This window comes from Athene noctua, chromosome 2 (assembly GCF_965140245.1).
Source record: "Athene noctua chromosome 2, bAthNoc1.hap1.1, whole genome shotgun sequence".
Classification (NCBI taxonomy): domain Eukaryota; kingdom Metazoa; phylum Chordata; class Aves; order Strigiformes; family Strigidae; genus Athene; species Athene noctua.
The window spans coordinates 153,628,067-153,640,355 of NC_134038.1; the positions used below are offsets into that span (position 1 = coordinate 153,628,067).

The 12,289-nt window shown below is 38.7% G+C and overlaps 1 protein-coding gene across 3 annotated transcripts in view; it reads right to left on the reverse strand.

Moving 5' to 3' along the window:
• Positions 1-2: 2 nt before the first annotated feature.
• The window catches only part of UBP1 (upstream binding protein 1), a 42,005-nt gene continuing 29,718 nt past the window's right edge, over positions 3-12,289 (reverse strand). For 2 of the 3 annotated variants that reach the window (XM_074900713.1, XM_074900711.1), the window contains 8 exons: positions 11,022-11,125; positions 10,154-10,208; positions 9,885-9,978; positions 6,342-6,432; positions 5,528-5,637; positions 4,029-4,171; positions 3,398-3,449; positions 3-1,868 (listed from right to left, as the gene is read on the reverse strand). In XM_074900713.1, the coding sequence (XP_074756814.1) occupies positions 1,831-1,868; positions 3,398-3,449; positions 4,029-4,171; positions 5,528-5,637; positions 6,342-6,432; positions 9,885-9,978; positions 10,154-10,208; positions 11,022-11,125 (687 nt within the window). In that variant the 3' untranslated portion in view covers positions 3-1,830. The remainder of the gene's footprint in view (positions 1,869-3,397; positions 3,450-4,028; positions 4,172-5,527; positions 5,638-6,341; positions 6,433-9,884; positions 9,979-10,153; positions 10,209-11,021; positions 11,126-12,289) is intronic. The other variant, XM_074900712.1, reaches the window with a different exon arrangement.

Below are 12,289 nucleotides of genomic sequence, written 5' to 3' on the forward strand. Positions count from 1 at the left end.
AATTATTGAAAAACATTTATTATACTTAAATTGAAATGTGTACATCTTATTAAAAAACAAAAGCAATTTGCTGGTGCCATAATTTAATTCCAATTTCAAGTGAGCTGGACAAACTACTGTGCAACTTTTGATCTTTAAAATTAGGTATTTGGATACTTTCCAATTAAGGATTTTTCCACCTTTTTATAAAACATTTGGATCTGAATATGGTGTGAGCTGAAAAGACACAAGTGTCAGTTCAAGAAAATACTAGGACCAAACAATACCCAAAGATGAACAACTTACTTATAGGCAGAAATGTTTTAAGTACATAAAATTTTACTTTCAGTGCAGAAAAAGTAAAAATAGGAAGAAAACTCTAGCTTTGATGAATTTAAATTCTCAAAATGCTACAGCTTTAAGAAGCTTTTCTGCTAAGCACTTAAGCCAGTTATGAGAAGAGGGAATGAAAAAAATCAAAGTTGCTTTTTTACATGCTGTAGTAGTTGTTTACATTGAACACTGCAGCATCAGAGGCAAACTATTCCCAAGCTTTTACGCCAGAGATCAGGGTGGAACTTTTGAAAGGCACAAGGACAGCTCAGAAACTGTCACTTCATACCTTTTGAAGGATCCCCCTCTAAGTACCTAACCAGTTGAAACTTAACATAAGAGATGCTGTGCTGTGTCTTTACAAGAAATACCCAAAATATTGAAAAAGCACATTGCCTGTTTCAAAGAAAAGTAAATATTTGGTGATATGGAAGAGGCACTGTAACAGCTGTACAGTATAGAGCAGAGGGCAAAGAAAGGTCAACAGAGAAGGGTAAGGTACTTGTCCATAACAGCAACTACAGCAAGGCCTTGACCTGCTGGGAAGGAGACTTAAAGGGTGTATATTTAGTGTTTCTTAAGCAATTTATTTGATGTTGCTGAAAGCTATGAAAGCCCTGTGGTGCCAGTGGGTCATCTTCCCTCATCAGCGTAATTCCACAAAGTCTTAAAAGCCACCCCTCACTGCCAGTATTTTTAAACCCACAATTGTACAAGCAAAGAGTTAAAATGCAGCAGTGCTCTGCAGAGAACCTAGGAAACTAAACATAAAGGATGCATAGGCAATTTTTTTTCCATTAAATTTGTTAAAGCAAAACACAATTACTTGGTACCCCACAGGATTTATATTAATCCCTCCAATAAGGTACTGTTGCTAATGCAGTTTGCTGCATGCATATATTGCATCTGTCGAGGGCTTCTTACAAGCCCTGTTCTGGCATTTACACTTCTTACATACACTCTTATACACAATTTACACGGGAAGCTGTTTTGACAGCTTTACTCTCAAAGACCCAACAACCTGATCACTATCAGCTTAACTATTCATCTCCACACAGATTAATATGTGCTCTGCTAACATCAAAAAATAAAACCAGCATAAGGTACAAGCAAGTAATAGACAAACTGGCACAGAAAGGTAAATGCCCCAAAATAAGTTTACATTCATCTCCAACTGGATACAGGTAATAGAAAAGCACCAGTGCTTGGCTTCTAGAAACTGTATCTACTGGCCATAAGTTGCCTTATTTCAGTAAAGGGCAAGCACCTTTGCTTACATTGTCTTCCATGCCTGTACGTAAGCTGTCATGGCATTATACCTCTCATGAGGACACTTAGCTATGGCAGTGATAAGAAAGTTGACCTATCAAACAGCTCATTAGAAAGGTCATTTTGTGTTTTCAATATGAAACATCTTATACGGTGAAGTTAGATCCTAAGGTTTCGGATGATCTTCATAATCTTTAGGCAGGACTTCATTCGGTGTTGGAGTATCAGTCTAGCAATCGTGTGACATCGTCACTTCAAAATTATATGGAAGCCTTCACCATTTTCAGCTGAAAAAGAAAAAAAAACCCCCACACACATCAGTCTTCCATAAACAGAACCATAAATGTGCTAGGCAACGCACCAAAACACCAGAGCATGGACTTGGTTTTTACTGTGTAGAAGGGGTTCATTACTACTATGAAATATTCAACTTGAAACGTGAAGTAACTTGCTATTCAGACAAAACACTTGAAGAACAACTAGCTTTTTAAAATCTCACTGCTTTGCAATTACTTCTGAACTCTTCCTATTACATATTAAACCCACCTCCTCTGACAGTGACAGTATGGCTGAAGTGAGCTTCTGCAAGACCAATGTAAATCCCTAGTGTATATTTTTAAGCATCAATTTTGTGATGCTCAGCCTTAAACCAGAAAGCCAAATGGAAATGGTGAAAAAAAACACCCCTGTAGTTTTGATGCCAGCAGTACCCTCAGAAGGCTTAACAATGCAGACAAGCAGGCCTCTAACAGTCACTAACCATGGGGGCAGGTTTTATACACAGAACAGTAAGTTTCAAGCTAGGATGCTTGAAAAGTTAGGATGATAAAGTGAAGCACGCATTAAAAATTACAGCCTAGCTACAGCAAAAACACAGCTTTAACAGTTTTCTACAAAACTGTTATGATTAATTATTTGTAATTGCATCTGCAAAGCTGGGACAGTTTCTGTAGGTAAAATTTGCATGAGTCAGACTTGTCCACTGCTGGTAACAATTTCCTGGCACCTTTTACTAGAAATAAACTGGACTCCTCAGAGAGCAGGATTCATCTGAAACACCGGGTGTTTAAGAGGGAGACTCACAACACCCACCGAGGAAACCTGACAGCCATCTTTGTGGAGGAGGGCTGGCTGCAGTCCCCTCTAACTGCACCTGTGTGACAGCACAGGGGCTGGGGGGAGCTTGTTCTGGAAACGTTCCCGTTCGAGTCTACCAGTTGATGCTAACCAGCAGCACGGCAAGAGTCCCTGCCAGGCAGAGGAAGCACACTGTAGCCTTCCCACCAAAGTGGCCACGTCCTGCCAACAGCAACAACCTACGGAAGGTGATTATTCACTAGCAAAGAACAGAAATCTACCTGCAGGACACAGGTGGTTTCTGAACTTCAGAGGTACTTCTGCCAGGATTTTTATTTAATTATTGTGAAACTTCACCATTTGCAACAATTATTGATTGTTGACCACGACAGCAAGCACTGTTTGGTGACGGTCAACTGAATTTTAAATGAGGTTTGTTACCGAGTGCTGCACTGGTTCTGAACTGCAAGCTTGGAGAAAAGACAGGTGCTGTGCCAAGGCTGAAAGGTCTGGCTCAGAGGAGGAACTCTTGCATATTTTCTGTCACTACTGTACACAGATTTCCTGGGGTTTTTTTGTTCTTTTTTTGGTTTTTTTTTTTTTTTTTTTGCAAGTCAGCCTTCACTAGAACCGCCGCTACTCTCTGCTTGGAGAAGATTTTCTAGAATAGCATTCTGCTTTAAAGAAGGCTGGTAGAATAAACCAGTTACGTTTTAGACTGTCAGAAAAGACACTGTACCTTTTATTGTGGTGAATAAGAAACAACTCTCATCTTGAAAGTTTTGAACCATCTACAAAAAAAGCAGAAAAAGTTCTGAAACCCTCCCGAGTATGACCAGTGCAAAAAATAAATACATCAGATATTAAACACAGCCTTTTATAAGCAATTGTGTATTTTTTGTTTTATTCAGCAAGGGGCAAGCACATACCAAATTAAATTAAAATACATTACTATCAAAATGCCACTTGTTAATCATGTGACAACCAGTTGGGAGCCTGCTGCTGCTGGCTGTGGTTTTGGACCTCTAAATGGGTGTAACAGATGCTTGAATAAGCCAAGTTCAACAGTATTTACATGCTCCCTGCCTTTGGGTATGTTCAAAATAAACACATACTAAGTAATTATTGCAGCATCTCAGAATTATAGACCAGTTGCCTTTCTCTTCTCATAACTTAGAATTTATTCAGGTAGAGGAAGAGAGATATTTCAGCGATCCTTCTGCTTATTTTAATGTAAAGGAAATACCACTCTGAATGTCAGAGAATACTAGGTTGCATTATCAAACAGAAAAAGCAGTAATAAAGAAGAAATTCCTCCATTCTATTTAATTCATAAATAAAATGTGTCAAGAAAATAAGATTTCCGTTACCTGATCACTAACAAGGATGTGGATACCTGTGGGACCCTGTCTGTAAACCTGGTTGATCTGATGCAAAGGAATATTAAATGCCAAAGCAAGCTTGCGTGTGACTTCTGAGGCTGCCATTTCTTCTAAGTAGATTGCATGATAAACTACAAGAAAAAAAATGTACATAAACATGGTACTAGTTGATAACAAATAACTATAAGAAAAAAATCTGAATTGCTAAAACCCTTTCCTTTACTCTCCCCCTGTTCTCACGAAGAAGCATGAGCTGCCATGACTTTTCTTTCAAGATAAAGTCGTGAATGCTCCTCTCTGATGCAGGGGAGGCTTCTATTTGCTCTGCTACTGAAAGCAACTTGCACATTTTTCCCTGTATCCTGCACAAAAAGGCAACCATCATGTCAAACAGACTTGAATGGATCTTTAGAGAGTCACCTAAAGATGACTTTGGAAGTAGTTTTGGACCATCTCAAAAGAAGCAGGTAATACATCTGATTTATACTACTACACTGTTGCTTTAAATAGGGATGTATATTATTTTTTTGGTAAAGAAAGCCTTTTTCCACTGAATAATTTTCCTACAGATCATCTCAGAGCTGAAGGGTGGCAGAGGGGAAATACAACACAGCAAACAAACAGACCAGGAAGACAAAGTAGCTCTTCAGTTTGATGCTGTATCTACAGCTCTGTCACTTTGTTTAGTAGTTCTAGAAGCCCTCAGCACATTCTTCCATCCCAAAGACTGAAGATATCCAGAGGGAAAGTAGGTATTTGACAGAGCTGGTTTCCTATTTACAGATCCTCCTCTACTTCAGTTCTTGCATGGAAAACACATGACTACTATTACAGCAGGAGCCTGTACAGGTTTCAGGTGGTTGGTGAGGGAGGTCTCTTCACTCAAAGCCAAGAGCAAGAAAAGAATCACTTCAAATAGCTCCATCTCCTCACTGTAAGATTGACATGAATTTATAGTTAAATATTAAGTTCCCATCTGTGTTGAAACAACAGCTATCTATCAGGAGAATAATGCTAAAATCGTGAGCCTGTAACATCGTTTGGCTGGTTTTCCTCATTCGAGCTTTACCAGTTTTTGTTCGGTTGCACCAAAACCGACAGCAAAACCAAACAGAAAATGGGAAGGAATCTAAGTGTTTTGTTTGCACATGGCTTTTACACACACCTGCGTTTATCTGGTTAATACCTTATCTGTAACAACATAGCACAGTAATTTTGAGAGCTCCTTAATTAATGACCATGTAACTACAATTAGTTTTATCAATGGACTGAAAAAAATCAGTGATTAACTTTCAGAGGTTTTCAGGTTCTGTTCATCCCGCGCAGTGTTAAAACAGCAACATCGCTGTGAATACCACTTCCTGTGGTTTCTCTGTACACCAGAAACAGAAATTCAGCCTCTTCGCTATTCTTTTTTCCTTCCCGTCTACTTTTAGACTTTTTAAGACAGAGAAGCGGCGTGCCGAGCGACCCGCGCTGCGCCATACCGTATATTGCACCATTGCTGCTGTCGCCGTTGCCTGCATCTTGTCTTTCCAGTTGAATGCTCCTTAATGGCTCCTGACAGACGTAGATTGTTAAACGGGGCCTAACAGACCTGCAATTCAAAGAAATCGCACATCGGAGAAGAGGTTACTTGCCCTGGAAATACAGAAACTGATATGCTACGAATGTAGATTTGTTGTGCTAACAGTTTACTTGAAATGTTTTCCTTCACAGAGAAAAAAAGGCCCAAAAATTAATATACCAAAAAAACCCCAAATTAATATAATGGTACATGGTCTCTCAGACACTACTGCATTTAAACGACATTTCAATCAGTTCAGAGTTCATCAAGATGCTGCTTGTTGGAATCCTGGGACGTAACTACTGAGTAACAACAACAGTTCTTACAAAAGTCAGTGGTAACAAATGTCCGTTTCGGTCAGAATTGGACACAGCAAGAGGGGTTTGTGTGCTTGACGACGGTCACCTCAAAAAGCCTCAAGTTGTTCTTAGCTCCCCTAAGTGAGAAGTTTTGTGTCTTGGCAACAAATCCATCTGTTTCCAAGAAATGGGCAGTCCCCAGGTGCATTGGTACCAGTCTCACAGCTGCCCTCTGAACTCGTTGGTGCCTGCATCTCATCTGGGGCCTGCCCCCAAGGTGTCAGGAGGCTCTTTTTAAACATATTGCTGCCAGTTCCCGAGACAGCTCACACAGGCATCGAGGCCCATCCTAAGCCTGACTTCCCCATTCTAAGGACAAGGGATTCTAGTAAATGGCAGAACAAAACCCACTTGAGCTCACATTCACCATATTACCTGGATTTCAGTGCATTATATAGCCGAATTCCATCGGCTGGACCACAGATTTGTACCAGATCTTCTCTCGTCAGCTTTAATAAATCAGCACCTGGAGAAATACATGGGGATTTTATGAACATTATTTCAGAACATTTATACTTTTTAAAATAAATTGTTTGTTCATTTAAAATAATAACAACAAACTTCACTGTTATAAAAATGGAATCCTGCAAACACAAACAAGCAAGTAAAATTCAGAATAGGCACTAGATAGCACTAAGAAAAAGAGACCGATTTTCCAAGGGTGATTAGATTCACTTGATGGCGTTCACATCGCTGAAAAAGTACAAAGTCTGCAAGGCACAGAACTTCTGTAGAAACTTCTATATCCAGACAATGGCTTAAATGACTCAGTTTTAACTGACACCCAAGTTAGTGTATTTTGAACACATACAAAATACAGAGCAAAGGTATCTGATGGTTTCTCACTCAATGAGTCATCCCAGGCATTCAGCTAATACGTCATATCCTATACGCACTTAAGTTAATGCACTCATTTATAAAAGATAGTGCTAAAGGCTAGATTAACTAAACCAGTGTGGTCAAATCAGTACCACCAGCAGCTACGGGGTGAATCCAGGTTGTGGGATACTTCCATACAAAAGTTTCAGGGGTTTTTTTTTAATGATCCTGGTGATCATAAGTGATCTGTGACAACAACTGTTTCCCAGAACATTTACTTGAGAAAAGGGAGCCTCAATAAAAGATACTGAGCAGATCGAAACATAAAATGGAAGGAACGATCCTTCTGAGTGACAGCATGGGTGTCAACAAAGAAAACAACTGTCTGAAAAATCAGTCCTTGTAATAGATGAGTGGGAGGACAGGGAAAAAAAAAAAAAGTCTCCATTCATGAAAATACTCCACAGACTATCTAGGAATGCATAGGTAAAAGCCAGCAAAAATAATTTGTCCTAATAGCCCTGAAACACTATAATAAAAAAAACCAACACACCTGAAGTATAACAAAAGCTACATACAGAACACCTCTTGCTTCAGAGTAAATCTATCAGCCAGCTAGCATTTTAACTTCTATAAACATATAAAAAATAACAATAAAAAATAACTGCTTTAAAAGTTTTCCAAGAGTCTTTGTCAGATATTTGGGACTAAAGTTTACTGAGAAAGCTTAGCTATCGTTAATACAAGAAGCACACATCAAAAATTAACCACCAGCAGAAGAATAAATACTTAGTTTCCAGCACTGCAAGGGTTGATGACAAAATATTATGCTTTCCCATTAAGTCCATGGTACGTAAATCATCATGTGACTGGATTTACTGAGGAGCCTTTAGCGCATCAGCACTGATGAGCTGGTAGATGCTGCCGGTCCCAGGGCCTGGCCAATGCACAAGGACAGGTTGCTTTGCCGGAGGCCACGCTGAGCAGGGAAACCCAGGCAGCACCAATTCATTGCCGAGATCGCTAGTAGCACCAGGTTGTTCTTCTTAAACATTATCTATGTCATTTGGGGTTTTATTCCTCAAGGAAATCATGTTCTTAAGTGCCAAAAGCTGCAGTTTTTCCAGAGGCCTCACTACCATCTCACGGTCTAGTCAGTTTTTGTTTGGAGAAGTCATATTGCCTGTGCATAGCAAAACATTGTGGACCCCTGGGGTCTCCAAATTTTAATTATTTTTTAACGTATTGCTTTAGTATTGTTAGCAGTAGTTTACAAAATTTTAGTTATTGCTGCCCATAGAATGTTACCACAGCTATACATAATTTTTATCAACACCGTGTTTCCGTACTGCTTGCTGAGGAAGGTACTGCAAAATAGTAGCTCATTCATTAGAGTGCAGAACTTCCTTTCTCAGGGCTGGATGACACCTTCACAGCTTGTTCAGAAAGGCTAAATGTTAGGTTATTTCTCAGAACCTGTATATCCTAGCAGAAAACAGTATGGATGTTAGGCAGGAAACATTAGGCAGCAGCAACAAAAATTAATTAGCGACAGAAAAGACAAAGCTTTGAGTCTTAGAGATTTCAAACACGCCACATTAGAGAATCTGTACTTTCAGGGGATTGCAGTCATTACTAGATCGAATTAGAGCAACACAATCAACCAGGGAAGATGCACGGTACAAAGGGAATTGTGGCAGAAGCTAAACTAAGAGGCAGAGAGCCGGCATCATTCCTCATATTCTCCCCATCATATGTCACCAAAGAAAACCGAGAAGGAATTTTACTCATGGTGTGTACTGTGTCATCCCACCCGTTGCAAAATTAAACAGAAGATTAAAGAACTGCAGAACATGGCCCCAGACAGCCCATCTATTGCCTCTTCTTGCTTCCATACAGACAATGGAAACTACACTGACACACATTTAAGGAAGAGCAATCAGACGTTCTGCTGAAAGTAAAGAAAATTAAATACATGTAGGAATTCTCCTGTTGCACAGCACCGAAACAGAGTGCGATAGGAAAAAGAATTTGCCATTTCTGTGAATGACTATTCACAGCTTCAGAGTTTGGAAGGATGAAAGCTTCAAACACTACAATTACATCCAACTCCTACGAAGAGAATCTAACATGGGGCAGATGTTAGCAATGTCTTGCACCTTCTTTGAGATCGCTGCATATTGGCTGTCATTAGGAAACAGCACAGCAGAACAGATAGCCTGCTAGTCTGACTCACCAGATTGTTCATTTTTCTCAAAGGACTTGTCCTGGTTTCAGCTGGGATAGAGCTAATTTTTTTTCCCTTCTTAGTAGCTAGATTAGTGCTGTGTTTCAGATTCAGTATGGGATTTGGTATGAGAAGAACGTTGATAATATACTCATGTTTTTAGTTGTTGCTAAGAAATCAAGGACTTTTCAATCTCCCGTGCCCTGCCAGCGTGCATGTGCACAAGAAGCTGAGAGGGAGCACGGCCAGAGCAATGGACCCAAGCTGGCCAAAGGGATATTCCGTATCATATAAGGTCATGCCCAGTATCTGGGTGAGGGTGGATCATGAAGCGTGCTCTCACTTCTGGGATTGTGGTTTCAGGATTCTCTCTTCACTGGGATCGCTCGCTAGGAACAGGCTGGGCCTTGGTGGCGAGCAATCACATTGCATATTACTGGTTTGTATTTTCCATTATTACTATTATTATTTTTTTTCTTTTATTTCAATTATTAAATTGTTTTTATTGCAACCTCTGAGTCTCCTTACCCTGACCCCTCCAGTTCTCTCCCTGACTGTCCAGTGAGCAAGCGGCTGCATGGTGTGTGGACTGCTAGCCAGGTTTAAACCATGACAGGACTAATCAAGGTTAAAATGATTTTGTGAACTACTGTCAGCAAAACAAAAACCCAGCTTCACTTTTGGGCATTAGGGTGAATTTGTGCAAAAAAAACCTAGAAAAAAATGCCTTCCAGTGCAAACTGGACATTTAATAAGCAAATTAGTTACAATAAATATTGATGCCATATTGTTTTTAGAAAATTATTTTTCCACACAAAACTTGCTCACTAACACAAAGAAAGACTCTAAATAAAAAAGTAAAGTACAGATACCTGAGAAATTTGAGAATAGTCTTGTATAGGTAGAGAATCTATGCTTGAGCAACCACTGCTGAGTTTCCTGGATTGTGGCTGAAGGATGAAGCTGCTGTAAGAAACAAAATTGGATATGATAATTTGAATTCAAGAAAACCCCACAAAACCATTAAAATAATCTCCCTCAGTTAAACACTTCCTCAGTATCTATTAATATTAAGGTATGTATAAATCAAATGTTCTGACACAATTATAGCCATGATCAATATCAGAAAGCAAACACTCACATCTCCAGACCCTTGAGAAGTTCCATCTCCTTGATGATTTGGGGAGGAAGAATTGCTACAGATTAAAAAGAAAATAATAGTATTACTAAAATTTTATTAAGCAAAGTATTTAAGCACTGCTGAAAATCCCAAACCAATAAATATCACTGTTGAAAGACAAATGAAATGCTGCAAAAGTGAAACTTAAAATCAAGATCATCACACTTCAATATGCAAGTAATCTGGTTTCTATTCTGTGTATTCCTTCTCAGCTGGAGAATACTCAGCTTTACCAACACTCTCAGGAGGTTATATGGCCATTTAACTGTCTTAAAGGGTGGCTGAGGAAGAGGCAGTAAAATACAAGGCAGACAAAACAAAAGTGTATAGACCAGACAATAACCACTGTAAATCATTCCTTGATCACCCAAGTTTGATTACAGCAGTTTAATTAATGCTTCAGTACAAAATGTTTTTACTAATACAATTTCTGTTGAAAAGCTTTTAAGATTACTACTGGGTTTCTTCCTTGAAACTTATATTAACTGTGTATGAGGGGAATGAAGACTGCTCTTACTGAGAACAGCTAGTTTCCATAAACAAAGACTAAATTACAATAGTTTAAAAGTAAAGTATTTGTTAGATGACAAAGGTCAAGAAGAGTTTTCAGCAATGTATAGTAAGAGAGAAAAATGCTGAACCAGAAGTAATTACATTATAATTGAATCACATGATCCAAGTGTCAAACTCTAAAATAAATACATAGGGTCAAAACAATCTCTCATTTCCCAGTGGAACCAGGAAACAGATGCATTTACTCAGAAAATGCTTTTGAATAAGCCTAATTTTAAAACGTTATCTTTAATTAGGGTACAGAAAAGAAACCTACCTGTCTGGGACACTATAAGTATTATGTTGAGCAGAGGTAAAAGTTGGAGCAGGAGTAGGACTGTTGTTTACAAATGTTGTAGGAGTATCAGGCCATGGTGAGCACTGAAGATAAAGAATTAAAACTTAAGTTTCTCTTGACAATACATTTTTTATGGATACACACTTCTTTCATTTAAAGCTGGGCTTTTATCCACAGAGAATTTTGATTTGTAATTCCAAATCGAGATTCCCTCCATCCCACACATTACATGCAGATACTCCAGGTAAAAATCAGCTTTGGTTTGTCTTGTTTTTTCCTGAAGACTCCTATTTATACTGTCTTCTGTTAACAAAATGAAGGTATTAGTGGGGAAACTTGACAGAAGCCCTGTACAGGTTAGTCAGTTTAAAACAAACCAACCAACCCACCCCAACCCATCTGCTGAAAAAATGTATTTCATCCTAAAAGGGATGAAGAGGTTGTTTAAACTGCAGGTATCATGACTTAAGAATAGGTGTTCAGCAATAGTAAGTAAAACTATGAAGCTAGATTTCACCTTGTGGATAAATTTCATGTATCTCCCTAACAGCAATTAAATACAAATGAAATTTTCAGTAGAAATTTTGTGAATTGAAAATTTGTATTCATGTACTGCTGAACTAAAATGATGCTCACATGTACTGCTTTCTCTAAACTGCCTGGTAAACTGGAATTTTTATACACAAATTGAAGTCATCACAAGTATATGATGAGCCAGCTGTCCAATTTAAGTCAGTCTTTTTTGGATTTTTTTTAAACCATCATGATAAAGCCCTTCAAAATGAGACAAGTTTTTAGTGTTTCCAATACCATAGCAAATCCAGTATTTTAAAGAAAAATAAAAACCAAACAGATTTTGGTATGTTCAAAGACAAACAGACAGAATTAAAACAAGAAAGTGGCCCAAGATAAAGTAAGCTAAGACCATGCCTGTTAAAACAACAGAGATTTCTGATATACTTATCACGCACCAGCTAAATACCCTGTAAGGAAATTTCCAGAGTTATATCATAGCCTGGGGGGGGGGGGGGGAGAAGAGGGAGGGGAACAAGTATGACCTGATATTAATGAAAACATGTTTCCACACTTTTTAGTTGAAAGACCTTTTCACTATCTGGGGGAAACAGTAAATAAGCACAATACCAGCTGCAATCTTCTGTAAAACAGTTAACAAAGTTTCTATGCTGGACTCTTCTTCACTCATCAGTAAGACTGCAAGTTCCCCAGTATTGCACACACAATTTTAA